General features: G+C 50.2%; 1 protein-coding gene across 4 annotated transcripts; it reads left to right on the plus strand.

The window, feature by feature from the left end:
* The first annotated feature begins 323 nt into the window (after window positions 1-323).
* On the plus strand, window positions 324-22,285 carry LRRC15 (leucine rich repeat containing 15). Of its 4 annotated transcripts, XM_066347301.1 has the most exons (3): window positions 7,886-7,972; window positions 12,852-13,026; window positions 16,493-22,285. In XM_066347301.1, exon 3 carries the CDS (start codon window positions 16,496-16,498, stop codon window positions 18,230-18,232), a length of 1,737 nt encoding a protein of 578 aa, XP_066203398.1. In that variant the 5' UTR covers window positions 7,886-7,972; window positions 12,852-13,026; window positions 16,493-16,495; the 3' UTR covers window positions 18,233-22,285. The 4 variants fall into 4 exon arrangements, with proteins under 4 accessions (XP_066203401.1, XP_066203398.1, XP_066203399.1 ...); XM_066347304.1 differs by lacking the exons at window positions 7,886-7,972; window positions 12,852-13,026 and adding an exon at window positions 324-345; XM_066347302.1 differs by lacking the exon at window positions 12,852-13,026 and having other exon boundaries at window positions 7,905-7,972.
* The last annotated feature ends 880 nt before the right edge of the window (window positions 22,286-23,165 follow it).

Here is a 23,165-nt window from a genome sequence, read left to right on the forward strand (position 1 = left end):
ATGACTAATGATGTTAGGCATCTTTTCATGGGCTTATTGGCCATTTATATATCTTCTTTGGAGAAATGTCTACTCGAGTCTTTTGCCTGTGTGTTAATTAGGTTGTTTGTTTGAGGATTGCTCTTTCACGTGTGAAATCCTCTCCTCCACCCACTGCTCCCAGGCTTGACAACCTCCGACCAAACAGCCTCCTTGGAACAGTCATGACTCGAAACACATCATCATCAGGGACAGAACGCTGGGGACGAAGAGCAAGCTCATGACACTCGTCTTCGCAGAAACACCACTAATAACCAGGTGTGAGTGGACGTGAGTCTGGGAGCTGTCACTGGGGATTTTTAGAAGGTGACTGTCTGCTTGGTTGTCCCATTATTATTGCCTTATATATCTTTTAGTGTTTCTGGCTTTATTCTTCCCATATGAAGTTGGTATGCAATACTGTAAATGGACCAAAGTCTGCCCCTTGGGGGCAAATTGAAAGATTATAAACTCATTTCCTCAAAGACTACCCTTTTCCTGCAAGAAACCATCCTGTAAGAAGGGGAGGGTGGGGAGGGGGGAGGGTGCTCCCACTCCCTGAGCACCTGCTGTGATGGGCATGTTACATAAGGTCTTCTTCTCAGCCTGTCATCATTCACATGACGCAGGGTATTATCCGAATTCACACACTGAGACAGGAGGCTCTGAAAGGTGGATTAATTTTCTGAAGTCCCAGCCAGTGCCAGGCAGAGCTGGGATTTGGAAACCACCCCAAATGTGACTGAGAGCAGTTCTGCTCCAGCTGCTGGGACCACACCCTAGTGCTGAGGCAGGTGTCAGGAGCCTGCTTCAAGAAGAAAATATCATTTCCTCCATCTCTCCCCATTTCAGTGCCCCCATCTCTGCTGGACATTTCCACTCAACTCATAGGCATATTTAATCCTCTGCCATCCTAAAAGCCCCACGTCCGCTCCAGGACTCCTCCTGCACCTGCTCCTCCTACTCCCCATCTCCACCCCACTCCCCACCGCCCACCCCCAGCTGGGCCTCAACCACAGGCCACCACATTCTTCTTAAATGTCTGCCCTCCCAACTCTACAAACACCCCGTCCTGCTGCTCCTATACCCCCTCACTGCTCTTTCTTGGTCCCTTCAGTCGGCTCCTCTTCCTCTGCCTGCCTGGGTATTCTTGGGGGGCCCAGGCTGCCATTTGAACCCTCTTCTTACCTCACTCTACGCCCAGACCCCTTGAGAGGCTGTAGGCAGTCTTGGGGTGGCTTCCCAGAAAAGGGCCCCAGCACAGCACGCTTCCACATGCTCTGACACACGGTTCCGGGAAGTTCATAGGCTGCTCTGCATCTCAGTCCTCTCCGGGTAGAAAGCCTTCTTTAACAGCTGGGGTTTGTCGACTCCAGATTAAGCTCCATTTCTGGACGATCTTCTCGTATCTGTGGCTTCTTAGATCCCCTCTCCCCACCCAGAACCTTTCCCTGAGCTCAGATTTGATTTCAGACTCAGAAGTCCACATGGTGGTTTGACAGGGTTTGAATGCAGCCTGTTCAAAACGAGTCTGCCACCTCCCCGTCCCCCAGGTCTCTTGCCCTCTTAATGGTATCCCCACCCCCTCCATCACCTACATTAAAAAACTGGCCACTTCCCTGCCTGAGATGTTCTCTTCCAGCACCTGCGGCATGGATTCCTAATAGCCCCTAATGGCTGCTCGCCCTACTCCTCTAGTTATGAGAATTTTAAATTTGTGCTTGGAGCTCAGCTCGAGACTACATTTCTTTTGCAGGTAGGGGCAGCCATATGACTGCGTTCCGGCCAATGGAATGTGGGCAGAAGTGGTGGGGTAGTTTTAAGTGGAAGAACCGAGCCCTTCACTTCCTGTTTCCTGCTTTACCTTTGGCGGGAACGAGACTGTGAAGGCAGAAGCTGAAGCAGCCATTTTGTTCATGAGATGCCAATCATGGGCTTAGGATGCCAGAGTGAGTAGAGAGTTGGGGTGTTGGTCCCTGAAACAGTCAAACCACATCCCAGCCCTAGGTAGAAACAATATCCACCCTGTTTAAGCTCTTGCTAGTTTTGGCTCACTTTGTTAGGGTGACCTAAACCCATATGATGGCAGTTCCACTGTGTTACCCCACTTACTACCATAACCAATCTGCCATCATGTTTTACCAATTTCAGTCCTTATGTTATCTCTTGGTTCAGCCCTCTCTCTGTTCTCACTGCCCTGTCTTAGCTCAGGCTTTCTTATCCCCCATCTGAGCTGTCACTAGAATTTTTTATTAGGTCTTTCTGTCCCCATCAGTCCCCGTCGGCCCTCTCTCCCCTGAACCCATCCTCTATAATGCTTCCGGAACTATCCATCTCACATGCTGAATGCCACATTCTGAATGTACCATGGTCTTTCATGTTTTTGAGCCTTTGCAAATGTTATTTGTTCTTCTCAGATTGCCCAACACTTGCTCATTTTACCAGGCGTAGGCCAAGGGCTACATCCTGGCTGGGAGAAGCCTTTCCACAGCCCAGGCAGGCTCGGTGGCTCCCTTGTGGTCCCATCCCACGTGTGACTTACACTTGACTATGACTGTTCATGGTCTGACCCTCCCCCCTCCACACACACACACACAATGAATTCACTTCTGTGTGATACCTAGCCCAGGACCTGCCACTTAATAAACTCTCAGTTTGCTGAGTGGAGGCTAGGCCTCTATAGTGAGCAACCAGCATTGCTGAGGGGAGGGACTGTGTGTGGTGTGCCCACAGTGCAGGAAGGGAGGAGGCTGTGAAATTGGGTGAGCCTGTTTGTGGATGTCCGAGGGCCCGGCCCAGGGGTGAGCCAGGCACTGTGGGGCCTGAAGCGTGGAAGAGAACCACGTGGGGAGGTTCCAGGGAGGCAGTTTCAATGTCGTAAAAAGAAACATTTAAAAAAATAGAACTTTGGTGTTTGTCTTTTAAAATGGTTCTTCTGATTGTCAATTGGATGCAATTCAGGAATGCATCTAATTTTTATTTAAATGGAACATAAACAACACATAGTTATAAAAATATTTTTATTTAAATGAAACATGAAACAACTCATAGTTATAAAAAATTCTCATCTATCACTGTCCCCTCCCCCTACTGTTGAAGCAGTTTTGAGTGTACCCTTCCATATTCTTTTCTAAATATTGCTATACAGATGTAGATGAAGGTCTATGTGTGTATATACGTGTATGCATGCATATATGTGTGCCTATGCATGCATATATATTTATGTATATATACATACATGTGTGTATAAGTATACGAGTACATTTGTTATGTGTCCATACGTACACATACATGCACATCATACTGACATGTAGATGGGTGGAACTTTCTCCCACCTGCACGGTTCTTTTTTGTTCCTCCCCATCTGTGTTGGGGCGGGTTTTTGCCAGAGATCCTGTGGTGTACTCTTTTAGTCCTGCTGTGAGAGCATGTCCACATGAACACGAGGGATGCCTGTTGGTCTCTGCTCTGAAAACCTAAAACTCCTCTCTCAGAGAACAGCCAGGGCCACGAGAAGGAGATGGAACCACAGCTGCCCACGGGGACCTTGGGGGCCCCAGGGCCCCCTCTGCATCCAGAGTGGCCAGGCCACTGCGAGGGGAGCAGCAGGCGAGAGTAGGGGACCTTGGGGGCCCCAGGGCCCCCTCTGCATCTGGAATGGCCAGGCCACTGCGAGGGGAGCAGCAGGCGAGAGTAGGGGACCTTGGGGGCCCCAGGGCCCCCTCTGCATCCGGAGTGGCCAGGCCACTGCGAGGGGAGCAGCAGGCGAGAGTAGGGGACCTTGGGGGCCCCATGGCCCCCTCTGCGTCCAGAGTGGCCAGGCCACCGCGAGGGGAGCAGCAGGCGAGAGTAGGGGACCTTGGGGGCCCCATGGCCCCCTCTGCGTCCAGAGTGGCCAGGCCACTGCGAGGGGAGCAGCAGGCGAGAGTAGGGGACCTTGGGGGCCCCATGGCCCCCTCTGCGTCCAGAGTGGCCAGGCCACTGCGAGGGGAGCAGCAGGCGAGAGTAGGGGACCTTGGGGGCCCCATGGCCCCCTCTGCGTCCAGAGTGGCCAGGCCACTGCGAGGGGAGCAGCAGGCGAGAGTAGAGCAGGTGACCTAGGAAGCAGAGGAGTGGGCCCCAGGTGGACAGAAGACCCCCAGATGCCCATCTGCAGCTGATCCATGGGCGACAAAGGGCCATTTGATGTCTTGTACTGTCTTCTGACTTTTTGTGTGATTATGATCGATAAAGAGTGGGACTGTTTTTCTCACTATGTTTCCCATATGTTGAAATACAACTAAGGAGTTATACATTTATGGTTTCCCCCCATGAAACCAATAAGTGCAATTGTATTATATAAATAAGGTGGGACAAAAGGAGGTTCACAGCTGTTGTATAGAAAATAATAATTAATAAATAATAAGCCCAAAAACTGTTCTATGTGCTCACAACTATAAACATACTTTTGCCCTGCCCTGTATATTAATCTGCTTAATACATTAGATATATTTTATTCCTCAGCAAATAAAGATGTATTCTATCTTTTCAAATTGGCTACTGGGCATGGGTTTTCACAGCGCATGGAATCACTGTCTTATGGACGGACATATGCATTACTTACAATGTCCTGTTATTACGAGCCATGCTGTGCTGAGCATCTGTGAGTGCACGGCTTTGTATAACACACACGTGGTCATGTCTGCCTATTGGCAGCTACCCCAGTGAATGGGTTTCACATTTTGAATTTTGATAGCTACTGCTCTAGCAATTTATATTCCCATCAGTAGAGACCACCCTTATCCTTACCAACTCCGGTGTTCTCCATCTTCTTTATTCTGCTAGTCTACCAGGGGGACCTCATTCTGTGATACTGCCCACCCCATCTCTAAAGTGGGTCTAGCAACATCTTCACTCCATCTTTCCCGGTGGGGGGGGGCTAGATCACATGACCCCAGCTCCCTGGATTCTGTGCTCACTAACTGAACTAAAGAAACGTGTGGGTGGGAGGGGTCAGAGTTCTCGCAGCACGAGGCTGAGGCTCGAGGCTCCTGGCCCTTCTGGTTCTCCACAGCAGGGAGGCTGGAAAGTGAGCCTTGGGGTTTAGGGCCTGAGGGTAGTGAATCAGGTTTTTACTTTCACCAACAACAGCTCACTGGGGCCATGTTGTTTTCTCTGTAGGAGAGAAGTCCTTCCTTATAAAAGAGGGCATCTCAGTGGGCTAAATCCCAGAGGCCCGGTAGCTGGGGCCCCACCGCCACCCTCATTCTGGGAAAGTGGTCCCTCTTGCATGACCTAGTTACTGTGTTAAAACCCACATCCGATTGTGAGGACCAGAAAGGATGATAAAAGTGCTTTGAAGACTGTATGCCCTGTGGATACCCAAAGGTCCTCCATAAAGCCTGGAAGCCCTGCCATAGTTCACTTTCATGTGGCTCTGACTGTGTCTCTCTCCTCCTCTAAAACCTTCACTGGCTCCCTACTGCCTGCAGAGGGACACAGCACTCCTTAGGGAGGTATCCCAGCCCTCCCCAGCGAAGCCTGCCACACACTTGGGCTCCAGCCAAACTCAGTCTTTGGTCCAGAGCCTTCTATTCTTGCTCTGATTTGATTTTCCTTAACTCACTCCCCCCACATTTCCAGGTCCCACTCACCTCTTGAGACCACCTTCTACATGAAACTCAAGCCCCGTCCCTTCAAATGCACCCACATTTATCAACTTGACCCTGAGGAAGATTCTACCAGTAACTTCTCTCCTGTGTCCTGTCACAATCCTTAATCTGCACAGCCTCACTTGTTTCCAAAGTAGTTATGTGCATCGAAGCACACAACTCAACAACAGTGCTGGAAATAGCATACAATCAATGCACAGGCTTGGGATTGAATCCAGATATTGTCACTCAGTGTGTGACCTTGGGGGAATTAGTTAACTGCCCTGGGCCTTGGTTTTCTTATCTGTAAAATGGGAATAATTACTCCCACTCACAGGATTATTTGGTAGACCAGTGATCTTAATTTGGTGAGTGTGTGTGCGTGTGTGTGTATTCCCCAGAGGACATTTGACAATATGTAGAGACATTTTTGATTATCGTCACAACTTGGAAAAGATGCTACTGGTGTCTGGTGGATAGAAACCAAGGATGCTCTAAGGATCTTACAATTCACGAGATAGCTCCTCACAACAAAAACCTCTCTGGCCTCAAATGTCAATAGTGGCAAGGTTGAGAAACTTGGTAGAGACGAAATGCTGTATAAACGTAGTCTGGGACCTGTGGGCCCTCTGGTTCACAGTAGATGCTTCATCAGTGTCAACTCGTCCTCCCCCCACACTGACTGTCAGCTCTTTACGGTCCAGAAATACACCTGACTCATTCATCCCCATATTGTACACAGCTCCCAGCACAGTCCTAGTACAGGGTGGCTGAATGTTAGGATTCAGAAGAAGGGAAAGAAAGAAAAGAGACATTCCTTATTCTTGCAGGCTCTATAAAAATGCAGTTGAAGACACCAGTGTTGGGATGTGGCGGGCAGTAAGAGGGGAGGAGTTCTCCACATGGAGCACCATTTGGAAGGGAGACTGGGTGGAAGTGTATGGGCTGGGAGCTGCGGGAGACCTAGTCCAAGCAGCCTGTCCCTCGTGGGCATGTGTCACTTGTGCTCATGGACAGGCACTTTTTGTTTCTGGCTCTGAATTATGGTGCCATGATGAGGAGGAATGTGGCATGATTCAGGCGGTAGGGCTTGACCATGGCAAGCCACCCCAGTGATTGTTTCAGTAATAACACTATGCACATTTATGTCTTCCTTTCATCACGGATCTCAAAGCATGCTGCAAACATTAATTAGGGCTCCTGGTATTCCGTGAGGCACTATGTGTAAATATCACTCTCTCCAGTTGGCTGGGAGGGTAAACTGCGCCATAGGAGGGAGGATGGCTTAGTCAAATGCAGCTCAGACCTAGCTGAGGCTCCTTCCTGGAGGAGAAGCAGCGGCATGGCAGCCGCCTGCCCAGTAACTATGACTTGTTCTTCTCCTCCCCAGCCCTCCAGGGGGCACCACAAAGAGAAGTGGTTTCTGGTTCTTTACGGGGTTGGCAGGGTGTGTGCTCCCATGCAGAGGTGAAGGGAACCCCTCATTTCAAATATGCCCCGTGACTGATGTGTGTACGGGGGGATGCTGGGTTTTGTCAGAAGGAAATTGAAATCGTTTTTATGAGGGACACCACAGGTCCAACGTTTTCTTTGGAATGAAATGATTTTTTTTCCCAAAATGTTAACAATAAATGGATTGTTTTAAGTGAATAAAAGTGTTCCTTGTATTATTCTTGCAAATTTTATGTAAATTAGAAGTTATTCTCAATATAGTTTAAAAGAAAAGAATGAGTCCTGGCCGGATAGATGGGTTGGTTAGAGCATCCTCTCAAAGTGCAGAAGTTGCGGGTTCAGTCCTCAGGGCACATACAGAAACAGATCAATGTTCCTCTCTCTCTCTCTCTCTCTCTCTCTCTCTCTCTCTCTCTCTCTCTCTCTCCCCATCCCTCCCTCCTTCTTTCTATCTCTCTAAAATCAATAAAATAAGTATTAAAAATTTTAAAATAAAAAAATCAAGAACGAATACTTTCTCTAGAGTCACAATGGCCAATGCAATGAGTGAGTCCAAAAGAAACCCTGGAGGAAAAGACGAAACTGTGTTTTAAAAGAGCATGTGGCAGAAGAAAAGCCCTTCCCTTGAGCACGGAGGTCGTGGCTCCCCGGTGGTGCCGGCTGTCCCTGCACGTCGGGGCGCTGCACTGGCGCGGCTGCCCCTCCCCGCCACCGCGCCGACACTGCCCCCTGCAGTGACTCACGCTGGGGACCGTTTAAATACTGGGTGCGAGCGGCGAAGCCGCACTCATGCTGCAGCCGTGAGCCGTCCTAGGTCCTTCTCTCCGGCTCCCCCTCTGGTCGACGGTGGGCAGGCGGGCGCCCCGCGGCTGGTAAGTAGGCAGTCCGGCCCCACCACTCCCCGCTCGTCCTACCCACTTGGAAAGACCCAGCTAGCATGCCCCACCCCCATCTTCTGCTCCCCTGGGGGACACTCCAGAAAGGGTGAGACTGGCGTCGTGCCAGGGGATGCCCTCAACGCAAACGCAGCCACATAGAACCTGCGCTGGAGGGGCGCTTAGCCTGTCCGCCCACTGCCCCGTGCGCCCGGGGCCACCAGCCCCTTCTGCGGATCTGTGACCAGCAGACACTTGCCCTCACTGTCCATTATGTCAATCTGGGGTTCTGAAAGGACATTTTAAGACACAAGACACGTTGGAAGTTGGCGCAATGATCACACCAGTTATCCAGTGAGTCACCTCTTTCTGATACAGCTCCCAGGGGAAGTTTCTCTTCTCAAGATTCAGGTTATTTGAACCCATGTCCCCCTCCCTGGCACTTACCCACTTACCGGGGTGGCCACCAGTGGTAAGCACTCAGACGAGACCTTGCTTCATGGGCTTTCCCGGACGCGGATCTGTCCCCTTTTCACACTGAGAGTTGCTGTAAAAGCGGCTCAAGTGGATGTGCTGGTACCCGGTTGTCCCGCTTGGAATTCGGCTGTGGGCTCGCAGCTGCTCCGGGCTCTCAGCCTGAGCGTGCTTAGGCGACACCCTTCTGGCAGCGTTCCCCTCTTGCCAGCCAGTGTCCCGGCGCGGTGGAGCCTGCTGGCTTTGAGCAGGAAGAGTCAGGGCTGGAGATGGGTTTGTGATGAGATGGTATGCACTTAAAATTCCGACTGTTGTACCTTTACCAATACCTCTGCTCAAACGCAGAGGCAGGAGCAGAGAGAGGAAAACCAGAACTTTCCAGTGCCCACCTGTGCCTAAGTGTGAGAGAGCCAGTTTACCTCCAGGGCCAACTATGTCACCTCAGGGCATGCTAAAACTCTCTCTTGGATGACGTATGACCCAGACCGAAGGTGCTGGATGCCTGTCTGCCACACTCTGGATTCTCCTTTAAAATGATCTGGGATTATTATATCACCATAGCTCAGGCAGCTTTCAGATAATGCATTGGTGCCACTGGCTCTATAATTTAGAAATTCTCTAACGGCTGTCATTTCTTTTACTCTGCATCAGTTGAACATCTGGGATACATTCGGGGCCAGACAGTCCCATTTGCCTGTGGTCCTGAGTCAGCTGGGCGGGCTGTGCAGTGATGAGACTGGCATGTGAGAGAGGCTGGGCCAGTGGGGAGGGTTCTGAGCAGACGGCAGAAAGTCAGGGCACCCATGGAAGGTTCTCCCCAGGTCTAGGGGACACTACCTGGGCTTGCACAGTACATGGAGGAGGTGGGGTGGGGCACAGGTGATAGTAGAGCCAGATGTAGAGAAATAAGAGATAGAAGAGAGGTCCCAACCTGATCTGCCAGAGATCTCTCCGGGGCTGTGCTTACACATGGCAATTTGCTTCCCTAAACCCTGACCACGGAAGATGGGCTGAAGCTTCTGGTTTCACTGCTTCTTTTGGCTTCTGGGACACAGGATTTAGAAACCATTTCCAAGATGCTTTGATGAGGGGCTGATCCATTTCTGTCTAATCTGGGCCCCTCGGCATTACCCCGAGAAGAGGCTCTAACATCTGACTTCTTTAACACAAGCTCTGAGTGGGAGCTTCTCCCTGCCTGGCTGGTGCGTTTGCTAGTATCTCCTGCTGCTTTTGCCGAGCTAATTACAGCCTTCCTCGAGCCTCTGCTGGAAGCCCTACCTCTCTAACCTTGGGGCTAGAAAAGAATTGCTTTTTCTTACTCATTTCCTTTTCTGAACAAATGAACAGTATTTTGGTTTTGAAGGGTTATGAGAGATGGAGTCAACAGTTGACCCAAGTGGGGGATAAGGGCGTGGCCAGTCTTCCCTTGGGGATCTGGGATGTTCTGTTTGGGGTAGAGCGTTCCTGAATGGGGTGCTACCCTCAGTGGGGCTGTGAGATCAACTCCTGTGAGATCAACTCCTCCAGTGACTCCTTCTGTTCCTTCTCTCCACTGTCAGCCACTGGGAGGAAACTGAGCAAACACAAGCCTTAGAGTAGCCCTAAGGAAGGACATCTCTTAAACCAGTGGTCCCTAACCCCCGGGCTGCGGACCAGTACCGGTCCGTGGGCCATTTGGTACCGGTCTGCAGAGAAAGAATAAATAACTTACATTATTTCCATTTTATTTATATTTAAGTCTGAATGATGTTTTATTTTTTAAAAATGACCAGATTCCCTCTGTTACATCTGTCTAAGACTCACTCTTGACACTTGTCTCTTAAGTTTGACAATTATATTTAAAAATACCACAGTTGTTTTTTTTTTATTTACGCTGGTCGCATAATTTTATTTTGTGCATTTATCCATCCCACCCTAAAGGCCGGTCTGTGAAAATATTTTCTGACATTAAACCGGTCCATGGCCCAAAAAAGGTTGGGGCCACTGTCTTAAACCATATAGTCTGGGAGTTAGGACCTTTTGCTCATAATGCTGGGCAGCTGGAGGTAGATTGTATATGAACATGCAGTCATTTTAGGATGGAGGGAGCAAAATCACCTCTTGTCCCCTTCCAGGCACTGCCAGACACATGGTTGACAAGGTCCTGAAGGCTTGTGACAAGGCCCAGAGATTCACCAAGCTCTATGGTTAGGTAGAGCCCTGATATGGGTGTCAGAAATCTTCAACTGATTGTGTGACCTTGGACAAGTCCCCTCTTCCCTCTGGGTCCCTTAGTTTTCCCATGTACCAAATGGCCATATGGTCTCACCAGACGGTCTCAAAAATCCCTTATACCTCTAATGCCTTGAGCTCTAAGCTTTGCTTCGGGAATCAGCTTCTACTGTTGGGTTTAACATAGCATAAACCCTGGGTTCCTGATGGAGATGCAGAAAAGGCCACTGTAGGAATTATTGATACAGGAAGCTAACCAGGCCTGCAACCTGACCTTTGGTGTTTCTGATCCCTAGTCAGTCTCTCTGTTCTTGGCTGTAAATGACGCAGGTCATGAGTGTACGGTCCCAGCTGTTCTAGGCCTTGAGTAGTGCTTCTGAGCATGGACTATGGACACCTGCATCACAGCCATTTGGGAAATTTGTTAAATGTGCAAGGTCTTGGGCCCTTCAGATCTAGGGATCATGATATCTGTGGGTGGGGCCTCCGGAGACCTCGATTTTACTCCACAGCTCAATGAATAGTGATTGTAAGTAACATTTATTGGGTACTCATTTTGTGCCAAGAATGAATCTAAGGACATGTTAACCCTCATAGCTACAATGCTGTGAAGCCAAGAGAGAGACAGGAGGGAATGAGATGAAAAGCATCAACTCCTTGTTGCCTCACTTTAGTTGCTCATTGATTACTTCTCATGCGTGCCTCAATTGGGGAAAGGAGAGGCTCAAGTTGAGCCAGTGACCCCTTGCTCAAGCCAGCAACCTTGAGCTTCAAGCCAGAGACCATGGGCTTCAAGCCAGCGACCTTTGGGCTCAAGACAGTGACCTTGGAATCATGTCAGTGATCCCACGCATAAGCTGGTGACCCCGTGCTCAAGCTGGTGAGCTTGCACTCAAGCCGAATGAGCCCATGCTCAAACAGGCTACCTCGGGGTTTTGAAACTGGGACCTCACCACCCTGGGTTGATGCTCTATCCACTGTGCCACCTCCGGTCAGGCCAGGTGATTTTTATGTACTGGTCTGGGGGAGGGGGCAGTTACCCCTGTGGAGTGAGGTGGGAGGTCTGGATGTACTGAGCCCCCGGTCAGACAGTGCCTTCAGACGTACAAACAGCTCGAACGAGGCTGACACTGGCTTGACTGAGTTGGCACTCAACAACTCCAACTTGTCATCTCGGTTAGCAGGATGAGGCAACATCTCACTGCAGATGAGACCATGTTAGGGAAACCTTGGTGGGGAGAGGGCACAGACCAGGGAAGGAGTTCTCTGGGCATCAGTTTCCCCAGGTGCCTTGGGAGGGGGCAGGACCAGAGGCTCCCTAAGGCCTCTTAGCTCCCGGAGACCATGAATTAGCTATTGGCCGTGTGAAGATGCACCGGTTAACAATGGGATGGCCCTGCCTGGCACAAGGTGGGCCTGGAAGATGGGTGTAATTTCCTCAAGCCTCGGCACACGGGGAGGGGGGGAGGGGGGTTGGGCAGCTTGGGGTGAAGTGTAAGGAAGGGAAGATGAAGAGAATGCTGGGGCTTTGGGTCAAATCTCCTGTCTCTGCTTAGAAGGTATCAGAGCTGCCACAGCCCTTGGAAGTCTTTGCAGGAAAGTAAACTGAGGCCTGGAGGATTTGCTTACCCTCACACGTGAGCTACGTATCAAAATCAGAGTAGTGCCTGACCAGGTGGTGGCACAGTGGATAGAGCATTGGACTGGGATGCAGAGGACTCAGGTTCGAAACCCCGAGGTTGCCAACTTGAGCACGGGCTCATCTGGTTTGAGCATGGGCTCACCAGCTTGAGCCCGAGGTCACTGGCTTGAGCAAGGGGTCACTCAGTTTGCTGTAGCCCACCCCCCCTCTGTTAAGGCACATATGAGAAAGCAATCAATGGACAACTAAGGTGTCACAATAGAGAATTGATGTTTCTCATCTCTCTCCCTTTTGTCTGTCTGTCCCTCTCTCCGTTTCTCTCTGTCACTGTCACAAAAAACAAACAAACAAAAACCAGAGTAGCACATTCATCTCCCAGGCTCTTTCCCAAAGCTTTGCTCTGTGGCATTGATAGAAGAAGCTGTCTCCTCCCCGGAACCTCGTGTTTAGGGAATGTGAATGATGGCATTAAACCCCAGAAGTCCCAACCCACCAACCAACAAAGCCCAGGGCTTCGAGGCTAATTATGTGTTTGTTCATGAATCACAGGCTGTTCTTGCTGAAGAGACCCACAGCTGAAGCGCCTGCTCCAAGCGCTCCCGGGGCGCGACCGCGTCAGTGTCCAGGTGAGCCGTCTGTCGGCTCAGCTCACCGAATTCCCGAGCCAGTGCCAGACGCCAGGCCCTGCCCCCTCCCAGGACAGGGGCTGGACCAAGTCGCTGCAGTGAGTGCGGGTGCACTCTGCCGCCTGGGCGAGGAAGGTGTAATTAGGGCAGCTTTGTGGGTCTTTAACTGGCATTTGTCATGGCTGCCAAGCGGCACCAGGCGGCGTGGGCTATTAGGCTGCTGTGTGCTGGGCTCTGGAGCTGGGCTGCTGCCTGAGCTAAAAGTGCCAGGGCCAGGCTGGCTCTCGGCCCTGTTTCTGCAGCTGCTCCCTTCCCTGAGGGCTCTGCAGCTGGGTTTGAGGTGGGCTCTTTGGACGTCCCTTGGAGCAGTCAGTACCCGCTATGGCAGTAACAAGTGCTGGGAAACAGGAAACCGCTGTCTGTGGTGCTGGGGTGGGCTCTGTGTACATGAGGATTTAGAAAAAGGAAAAGCTGCAAATTCTTGCAATATTTGTCAAGCTGAGTGTGGTCCATTTTCAACAACAGTGGCTCTGTTCCCATAAGAGAATTGTCTTTTCCCTCCTTCCCCCAAGCCGTGAGGCACCCTGCCTTGGCCCTGGGCCCTTCCTGGGGCTGGCTGATGTCTCCTCCCTAGATGGGCAGTGCAGACTCAGAGGAAAGTCTGAGAGGGGCCCTCAGAGGGGATCCCATCTACACCTTCATTTACATATGGGGAAACTCAACAGAAACTTCCCTAGGCTTGCCAGGTTGTGTGCATTTAATTTAGCGCCCAAGTCTCTGACACTTGGGCTGTGACATTTTGAAGTATACCGGATATAGGAGTATGCGTTATAAATAAATAACTGCCACCTAGCATATCACCAGGAGCGATTAGAGCTTCAACTTTTGTAAGTCACTCCAAGGATATTCTGGTTTCCAGGTCCCCCCACTGTCGAGGGCCTTCATTGTCATTGCTCTTCTTGAAGTTCAGGGTGGAACTGAGCACAGCACTACAAATGTGGCATGATCATGGAAGTGTAGAGTAAGACCATAACCTCCTTTGTTCTATACTTAATACTTCTATTAATGCAGTCTACAATGACATAACTGTTTGTGGGCAGTTTGTATTCTTTGTTACCATCAATAAGTCTTTCTCCTGGGATGGATGTTAAGTCATTTTTTCCATGCCCCCTGTTTAGGCTGTTTATTTTCTGTTCTCAAATCTGCACCTGCCTTTGTCTATGTAACTTCATTTTTTTAGATGTGTCCATTGCTTAATCTGGCCTCATTTCTTTGCACTGGACTTCATTGGCCAAGTTATTATTTTGTCTTTTCTCCGCTGTTCTACATGCAAAAGTTTAGCAGATCAGGGCTTGGATGGGCTGTAAGTAAATGAAAAATCAGGTCTAGGTAGGTGAGAGATGAGCCTGGGTTTTGTCCTCAGGGTAAGCTTGCTGGAGGGCAGAGGAGGGCTACATTGAGCTGAGGCCAGATTGGGAAGCCTGGATTACTCTGAGCTATGGGCCAGTCTCAGGACTCTATGGATTCGGGGGAACAAAGAGACCAGAGAAATACCTTCTCCACCCAGCCAGTTTATGCCTCATATGCTTTCATCTGCAACTCCTTTCTCTGACTCAGGATTTTTGCTCATTAAAAGAAGAGGCACTGACTTAACATTCAAAGTTCTCACTCACCCAGGAGCATTGAGCTCTGGGTTTTAAGCTCTGAGCTTCAGTTTCCCTGCTTCCTACATTCCCCATAAAATGATGGGATGTATGATCAGCAGTTCATTTTTAAATTTAAAAAAATATTGATTGATTTGAGAGAGAGAGAGATGGACAGACAGACAGACAGGAACATTGGTCTGTTCCTATATGTACCGTGACTGGGGATTGAACTGGTGACCTCTGAACTTCACTACACTCTAACCAAATGAGCTATCTGTCCAGGGAATGATGAGCAATTCTTAACCCCTTGCAACTTAGAGATCCCTTTGAATCTCAGATAGAAAGTACAAATGCTCTACATATACACAGAAATCCTTAGTCCCTTGATCAAGATTAGAAGCACGTTGAGGCCTTCTGTCTATAAAGTTCATGTTGAGGATGAGCTTGGAACAACCACACAGCTTGCACAGGACTCCATTCTCTCATTCGCTCTTCACAACAGCCTCAAGGGGGCAGAGACTACCATTTAACAGACGATGAAGCTGAACTAGAAGGCCTTACACTTCATTCAAGGTCAAATAGCTGCTTAGTAGTCCTTAGAAAGACAGAGAGAGGAAGGGAGAAAGACAGAGAGAGAAGCATTCATTTGTTGTTCCATTTAGTAGTTCATTCATTGGGCGTTTCCTGTATGTGCCCTGACTGGGAATTAAACCTGCAACCTTGGTGTTCGGCACGATGTTCTAACCAACTGAGTTAACCAGTCAGGGCTGTGTATTGTGTGTGTGTGTGTGTGTGTAATATTTTTATATATAATGATTATATATATGACATATTTTACATCATTATCCTTGACCTCAGACACCAAATCTTTGTGAGTTTGGCTCTATTCCCAGACTGCCACCTTGGCCATGGGAGCATCTGGACCTACTACCTCTTAACTCAAAGTGCATCCTAAGTTTTCTGGGACTTAGTCAAGGCCACTCAATATTTCTTTGTGGACCAGTGTCCTCAGAAGGGAGACCCCAGGTATCAGCTGAGTCACAGCAGCCCCTTCTAGTGAGACAGGAAGTGGTGCAGATAATTTCCTACGATTGAGAAGGCTGTTTGAAATAAACCTAGATGAAGCACATGTGAAACATGTTAACAGAAGTGAACAAAGAGACAATTTGTTGGTAGTGGTGATGGGGTGGGGTGGGGTGGGTAGGGCAGGGGGTTTCCCAGGGAGAAGAAGATCTGAGCTTCCCTGTGGTCTTTCCTGCCAGCTCAGCAGTGTGGCCTGCCTCTGCTGGCCGCCATGGCTCCTCCCGGCAGGCCACCATGTTTATGGCCTCAACATCTTTCTGCATGTTCAAGCCCTATTCATTTTTTCTTATTTCCTCTCTGTCCCTCCTGAGGAAACTATGTTCAAATAGCAAGTGCAGGAGCTATGAAGGTTACAGAGATGGAGATGACACTGTTCTTGCCTTAAGGAACCTATAGAGATGAAAGATGAACGTCCTTTACCTTGAAACGTTTATTGACTAGAGGAGACAGATGGAAACAAATGTCATAGAGCTGGCTATGGTGTGGCTGTAATGGAGGTTTGGGAAGACCGCCTGCATGGGAGGGTAGCTAACGCTGACTCGGTTGGGTGTGGGACAGCTTCCTAGAGGTGACTGCATTTGAGAGGACTTGAAAGTAGGGCAGAGATTTGGATGAGGATGAAGAGCACTCCCAGCGGGGGAATTGCTTGGGCTAAAGTATTGAAAGTAGGAAGGCATGGGGAAGGCGAAGTGGCTTGCTGACTGGATCATGGGGAGCATAAATTGGGTATTGGGTTCAAAGGCAAGCTAGGTTTTGGTACCAAAGATTGATGGCTTAAAAACAGGCGCAGTGTTGGTGAGACGACCCTGACTCGTGTGCTCTCTCCCTTGCACAGGCCATGCCACTGAAACACTATCTCCTTTTGTTGGTGGGCTGCCACGTCTGGGGTGCAGGATCGGCCTACTATGGCTGCCCTAGCGAGTGTACCTGCTCCAGGGCTTCCCAGGTGGAGTGCATCGGGACACGCATTGTGGCAGTGCCCACCCCTCTGCCCTGGAACGCCATGAGCCTGCAGATCCTCAACACACACATCACTGAACTTAACGAGTCCCCATTCATCAACATCTCGGCCCTCATCGCCCTGAGGATTGAGAAAAATGAGCTGTCTCAAATCTTCCCTGGTGCCTTCCGCAACCTGGGGTCGCTGCGTTACCTCAGCCTTGCCAACAACAAGCTCCAGCTTCTGCCTGTGGGCATCTTCCAGGGTCTGGACAACCTGGAGTCACTCCTTCTGTCCAGCAATCAGCTGGTGCAGATCCAGCCAGCACACTTCTCCCAGTTCAGCAACCTCAAGGAGCTGCAGTTGCATGGCAACCACTTGAACTACATCCCTGATGGCGTTTTTGACCACCTGGTGGTCCTCAACAAGCTCAATCTGTGCAAGAATAGCCTCACTCACCTCTCGCCCAGGCTCTTCCAGCGCCTAGGCCACCTACAGGTCCTCCGGCTCTGTGAGAACAGGCTCTCAGACATCCCTATGGGCACTTTTGACGGGCTGGGCAACCTGGAGGAGCTGGCCCTACAGCAGAACCAGATCGGTATGCTTTCCCCTGGCCTCTTCCACAACAACCGTAACCTCCAGAAGCTCTATCTGTCCAACAACCACATCTCCCAGCTTCCCCCTGGCATCTTCTTGCAGCTGCCCCAACTGAACAGTCTCACGCTCTTTGGGAATTCCCTGAAGGAGCTCTCTCCAGGGATCTTTGGGCCCATGCACAACCTTCGAGAGCTTTGGCTTTATGACAACCACCTCGCTTCTCTACCTGACAATGTCTTCAGCAGCCTCAGCCAGTTGCAGGTCCTGATCCTCAGCCGTAACCAGATCAGCCACATCTCCCCTGGTGCCTTCAACGGGCTGGAAGAGCTGCGGGAGCTGTCCCTCCACACCAACGCGCTGCAGGAGCTGGACAGTAATGTCTTCCGCATGTTGACCAACCTACAGAACATCTCCCTGCAGAACAACCGCCTCAGACAGCTCCCAGGGAATATCTTCACCAATGCCAATGGCCTCATGACCGTCCAGCTGCAGAACAACCAGCTAGAGAATCTGCCGTTGGGCATCTTCGATCACCTAGGGAACCTATGTGAGCTTCGCCTCTATGACAACCCCTGGAGGTGTGACTCGGGCATCCTTCCGCTCCGCAATTGGCTCCTGCTCAACAGGGCCAGGTTGGGGACGGACACGCTCCCGGTGTGCTTCAGCCCAGCCAGTGTCCGCGGCCAGTCCCTCATCATCATCAACGTCAATGTTGCCGTCCCCAGTGTCCAGGTCCCAGTGACCCCGGAGGTGCCCAGCTACCCAGACACACCCAGCTATCCCGAGACCACCTCCATCGCCTCCACCCCTGAGTACACCAGTCCTGTGGACGTCTCCACGGACCTGACCACCATCGAGCCCATCGACGACCGCAGCACATGGGGCATGACCCGGGCCCAAAGCGGGCTGGCCATTGCCGCCATTGTCATCGGCATCATTGCTCTGGCCTGCTCCCTGGCTGCCTGCATCTGCTGCTGCTGCTGCAAGGAGAGGAGCCACACGGTCTTGATGCAGATGAAGACACCCAACGAGTGTTAAAGAGGCAGGCAGGAGGCAGGGCTGGGGGATGGTGGGACCACTAGACGATCTGGGAATTTCATTTTTTGACCTTCATCCCTGGGTCCACAGAGCCATCCCCTGCTTCCTCTCTCTCGTCCTTGAGAGGAAGCATCCCCACCTTTTCCTGACCTGCTCTTGTAGGACCTTCTTCTTACCACCAGGGAGCTCTAACCCTGCAGGGTTTCCCATTCCCATCCCTGGCTTCCTTCCAGAAAGCCCCTCCTCCAGAGTTCCACCAGCTCTCCTCTGAGAACAACCTTCCCTGTGCCCGCGCCCCTGCCGGCATCTGTAGACTCATTACACACCTGCTCACTTCGTGGAAATAGTTCACTGGGACAGCCTCTCTCCCACGTATTCTGTAAGTCGATTTTCCTCCTTTTGCTATTCTTGTTTGTGGCATGGCTCTACCTTGTCACTTCAAATGAAGTTCTCCTTTGATTTTCTGTTCCTGAAGGTAGGGTGAGCTCTTTCTTCAAAGAAGGCCTCCACCTATTTAGCTGGTTTCTTAAGAACTGCCCAGCACCCTGGCTCTCAGGCTGTTGTGAAGACGAAGGGAAAAGCGGGGCTGCCCAGTCCCTGGAGACAGAGCCGTCACCAGCACCCCTCTTGTGATTTTTATCTGGAATTGGAAGAAAGACACCAGTGCGACCAGTTCAGCCTCTTAGAGAATGATATTTCCAAGCTGCAAACTTTGCTTTAAAATGTTTAGTCTTTTAAGGAATAAAATCATGTAGAATTTCTGACCCCTCACAACACTAAAATCAGCTCATTGGTCCTGGATGGAGAAAGCAGCCTTGTGTTTCCCCCGAGGGGTTTCCTCTGTTAACTGTTTATTGAAGGAAAACACAGAAAAGTGGGAGCGTTAAAAGTGTATCGTTTGATAGATTTTCACAAACCGTACACACCCTGTAATCAGTGTCCAGATCAAGAAACAGGGCATCACCAATATCCTCTCTCCCGGGCTCTTACTGGAGAAGATGGGGCTTACAGAGATGGCGCTGTCTTCTCTGGGGATTGGCTCCCCACGGGCCAGGGTGGGCCCTCCATTGCCCACCCCTAGTCAGCCCTTGCAAAGGTCCAGCTGCCAGGGACAGAGAGGAAGATGTGGGGACACTGTGGCCTGGACAGAAGATTTTACTAAATCCATAGACCTTAAGGCACCCAGAGTGGCCAGGTCAGAAGCGTGTTGACTCGAGAGGCTCACACAACCGCACACGCTTCCCTGCCAACAGGCCGTCTGCTCTTCACCGGAGGCACCCAGAGTGGCCAGGTCAGAAGCGTGTTGACTCGAGAGGCTCACACAACCGCACACGCTTCCCTGCCAACAGGCCGTCTGCTCTTCACCGGAGGCGCCCAGAGTGGCCAGGTCAGAAGCGTGTTGACTCGAGAGGCTCACACAACCGCACACGCTTCCCTGCCAACAGGCCGTCTGCTCTTCACCGGAGGCCCTTCTGCCTGGACCTTTTATGGGCATGATATGCCTATATCTGTTTTTAATTTTCACCCTCCCTTTGGGGGAAGTGAAATACCTCAGAGATGAGGTCCTTTCATTGAACAGCCAAATGTAATGGAACCCAGCAATTCCTCTAATGTGGTGGTGAAATTCTCCATCAACATTACAGTCAGCTAGAAACTGAACTTCAGAATTCTTAGGTACAGCAGGAAACATTGGGATGCGCAGATTGGCCGCCCTGGGCCTGGGGGCTTTCTGGAGCAACTCTTGCTTGTGGTCTGGTTAGAAGAGTTGTTTGGTCCGAGGTTATCCTCCTTGAGTTACAATCATATGAATACCTGCTCTTGCCACACTTCCTGTTACACACACATTCACACTGGTGAAGAAATTATGCTCAAGGCAACTTCACTGGACACCTGGTCTACTAGTTTAGAAGTAAAAATTCTAAAGGGAGAATATCAGGTGTCCATGTCTGCCCAGGAAAGAGCTATAGCCAACACTATAAAGATTTGGAAATCTGCCATCAATCCTGAATGGCTTTTACTCGTTTCCTCTGCCCCATAAGACAAGTAAAGAAACCCCCTGTGGTCAGTACCATGATTCTGACGGGTCCCCAACAGAAAAGGGTCCAGGAAGGGATGTGCATAAGAACTAGTACTCTTGGTAGCTTTTTACTCTCTGTTCCAGGGAATCTGGAAGAAATAGGACCTGTCAGAGGCAAAAGACATCATCTCCCCAAGGTAGATCTGGTAGACATGCACCAAGTCGTGCTGCAGCCTGGAGGAAGTGAGCTCAGAGCTCGGGGCATGAGCATCGTTCCGTGGATGGTAGTCTGCCATATTGACCTGGGGCCAAAGAGGGAAGCGTGGCCTTCTCTGCTTCAGACAGGAAGCATGGTTTGGCACTGCGATTCTCAAGGGGCTCCTAAGGAGTCAGCTACAATGTCTCATTGTGCAGAAGCACACTGGGCCAGCGGTGGCGGACAGGTGAGAAGGGAGTCCTCTTCATTCAGTGTGTCCTGCCAGACCGAACCCCGGGGCACTTCCAGCATTGGCCATGACATTGGGGTACCTTCCTCTCTGGCCTATGATAGCAACATGTGTCTTCAGGCCGGAGGCTGGCCTCAATCATCTATCCTCAGATGACCCCACCCAGGAGCACCCAGCTGGGAGTGTAAACCCTTCATCTGACCTTCAGAGCTGGCCTGTTCTGTTCTCCCATCAGAGTGGGTTGGAAGACTTTCCCTGACAGGTCTGTTGGCCTCTTTGAGCCACACTGTCTGGTCAGGGAGCTGCCGGGAAAGCTGGGTAGTCTCTTTTCTAACAGGGTGATGTGTCTGCTTACTTCTCAGGGCTGGAGTGAGCCCCTTGACCCCCCAAAGCTGAAGTAAGGCACAGAGTTCACTTCACATTTACCCCCTGCTCACTGGCTTCCAGGTCACCTTGCCAGTACCAGGAGCCTGCTTTTGGAGTGGAGGGTCAGTGTTGGAAGAAAGATAATAAAAGCCAGTTAGAACCACTGTTTTTCAAAAGTGCTTACTGTGCATAACTACCCTTTAAAGCACTTAACAGGCATTTTCTTTTGAAGCCTCACAACGCCCTTCTTCACGAGTACTACCTTATCCCATGGTGAGAGGGTCTAAAAGTGCCATTCTTCCGCAACATTATTTAGTAGGCTGTGGGTTTTCTTTCTCTGTTCAAACTTTGTACAAGACCTCATGGCCTGTCCTGGGCTTTCATCATTAAACCAAAGAAAATCAGAGTCACCCTCCTGTTGTTCCTCCGAGTCTTAGCCACTAAAACCTCACTTGGTGCTGTGTGGATTGAAATTTTGTAAATACCGGAAAAAAATTAAACTTACTCATCCATTAAAGAAAAATTGGCCCCTCTCACGGAAATTGTTGGGCTGTGTGTATATTGTTTCCCTCTTTAGAATTTAAAGGCACAAAACAGTTCTCAGAACTCTTCATGGGCGACAGTTTTCACAACCTTCCAGATGTCAGCTTCAGGAATCTACTTCTAAACTCCGGAAGCTTATGGAGAGCAGACTGTGAGAGATAACTAGATAACTGGAGTTGGTCGATAGACAGTGGATGTCTCCCAGCTTTTAGCTGCAAACCTCTCAAAGAGGGCAGCCCACAGATCCCACAGTCAGAACCAAATCCAGATTGTTGGGGAGGCAGTTGTGGTCTTGGGGAGAAAGCCAGTTCAGAGATGGTGGGTGGTGTCCTCCAGGCCCCACTCCTCCCAGTCTGAGCTTTCTCCTTCACTTAAGGATGGGTTGTTCTCAGCAACCCATTGCCTTCACGCGGCCTTCAAAAATAGAGCATGCTTGCCTCACTTAGAGAATCACTGCAAATAGTCCCAGGAGCTTGGCGACGCATTTAGAGATTTTTAGGCCCCTAAGGTTTTATAGAATATGAGCCTAGTGGGCAGGTTGAGGGTCCATCTTTGCTAGGGCTCGGTTTCTGCTGGGTACTGCTTGTAACAAATTTGGTGTAGAGAATCAACAATAAATGGTACATACAGGACACGTGCTCTCTGTGGATGTCTTGGTTATGGGCTCTCACACCTGGGGATTCTCCTCTTGTCACATGCGTGCAGGGCTGACCCAGACAGCCCCTCACAGAGGCTAGAATCTGGGCTGGGGAAAAGGTCATGGCTGGGCACCAAAAAATGAAATAACAAATGATTTCTATAGGTCACTGTATATGGGAGGGTCCTTAACCCTTTGAGTAGTATGAACGTTCATGTACATCCTCGTGCCTTCTGACCATCCAGAGTACGATCGATTTATTTAAAAAATGTGTAAGGCAACATTAAAAAAAGGCAAAGGTATGTTCTTTTTGTTTCCATAAATTGGTTATCAAACAAACATGATTTTAAGTTAATAAAACTGTAACTGGAACTAATTTCATTTTTTGAAAAAAAAACCCCCACTCCCGGGGGTTAGTGAGCATGAAAAAACTCGCTACTCAAAGGGTTAAGAATAGTGTCAACTATTTTGTAGATGAAGTGAGTGTGATCAAGACAGGAAGTGAACTGGTGGCTGAGCTGGCACACAGCCAGCCACCCAGACTCCCAGGCCAGAGCTGCTTCTGTGTCACCTGAGAGAAATGAAGTTCCCTCAGGATTCAGTTTACATGCCCATGGCACACATGCACACATGCACACACATGCATGCAGGCTTAGGTGGGCAGGACGATCCTGCACCTCGGGACTCCTAGCAGTGCTTAGCACCAGGCTCAGCGAGTCACAGGCTCTCGGAAGACACCATCTGAGTGACGGTGACTCCCTCCGAGTGTCTAGGTGACTACAAGACTCTTCCACTTTGCCAGGGGAGGTGTCACCTGTGGCATTGGTCCCATTCTTCAGACAGGGCTGATCCTCTCTGCTGTTCCTATATCCCATTGCCACGTCTAGGAAAAGGGTTTCAGACCGCATTTCAAACCATATTTCT

This window comes from Saccopteryx leptura, chromosome 8 (assembly GCF_036850995.1).
Source record: "Saccopteryx leptura isolate mSacLep1 chromosome 8, mSacLep1_pri_phased_curated, whole genome shotgun sequence".
NCBI lineage: Eukaryota > Metazoa > Chordata > Mammalia > Chiroptera > Emballonuridae > Saccopteryx > Saccopteryx leptura.

What these genes read in the sequence shown, in the direction of transcription:
- LRRC15 (XM_066347304.1), top strand. Translation starts at nt 16,496, where the DNA reads ATGCCACTGAAACACTATCTCCTTTTGTTGGTGGGCTGCCACGTCTGG.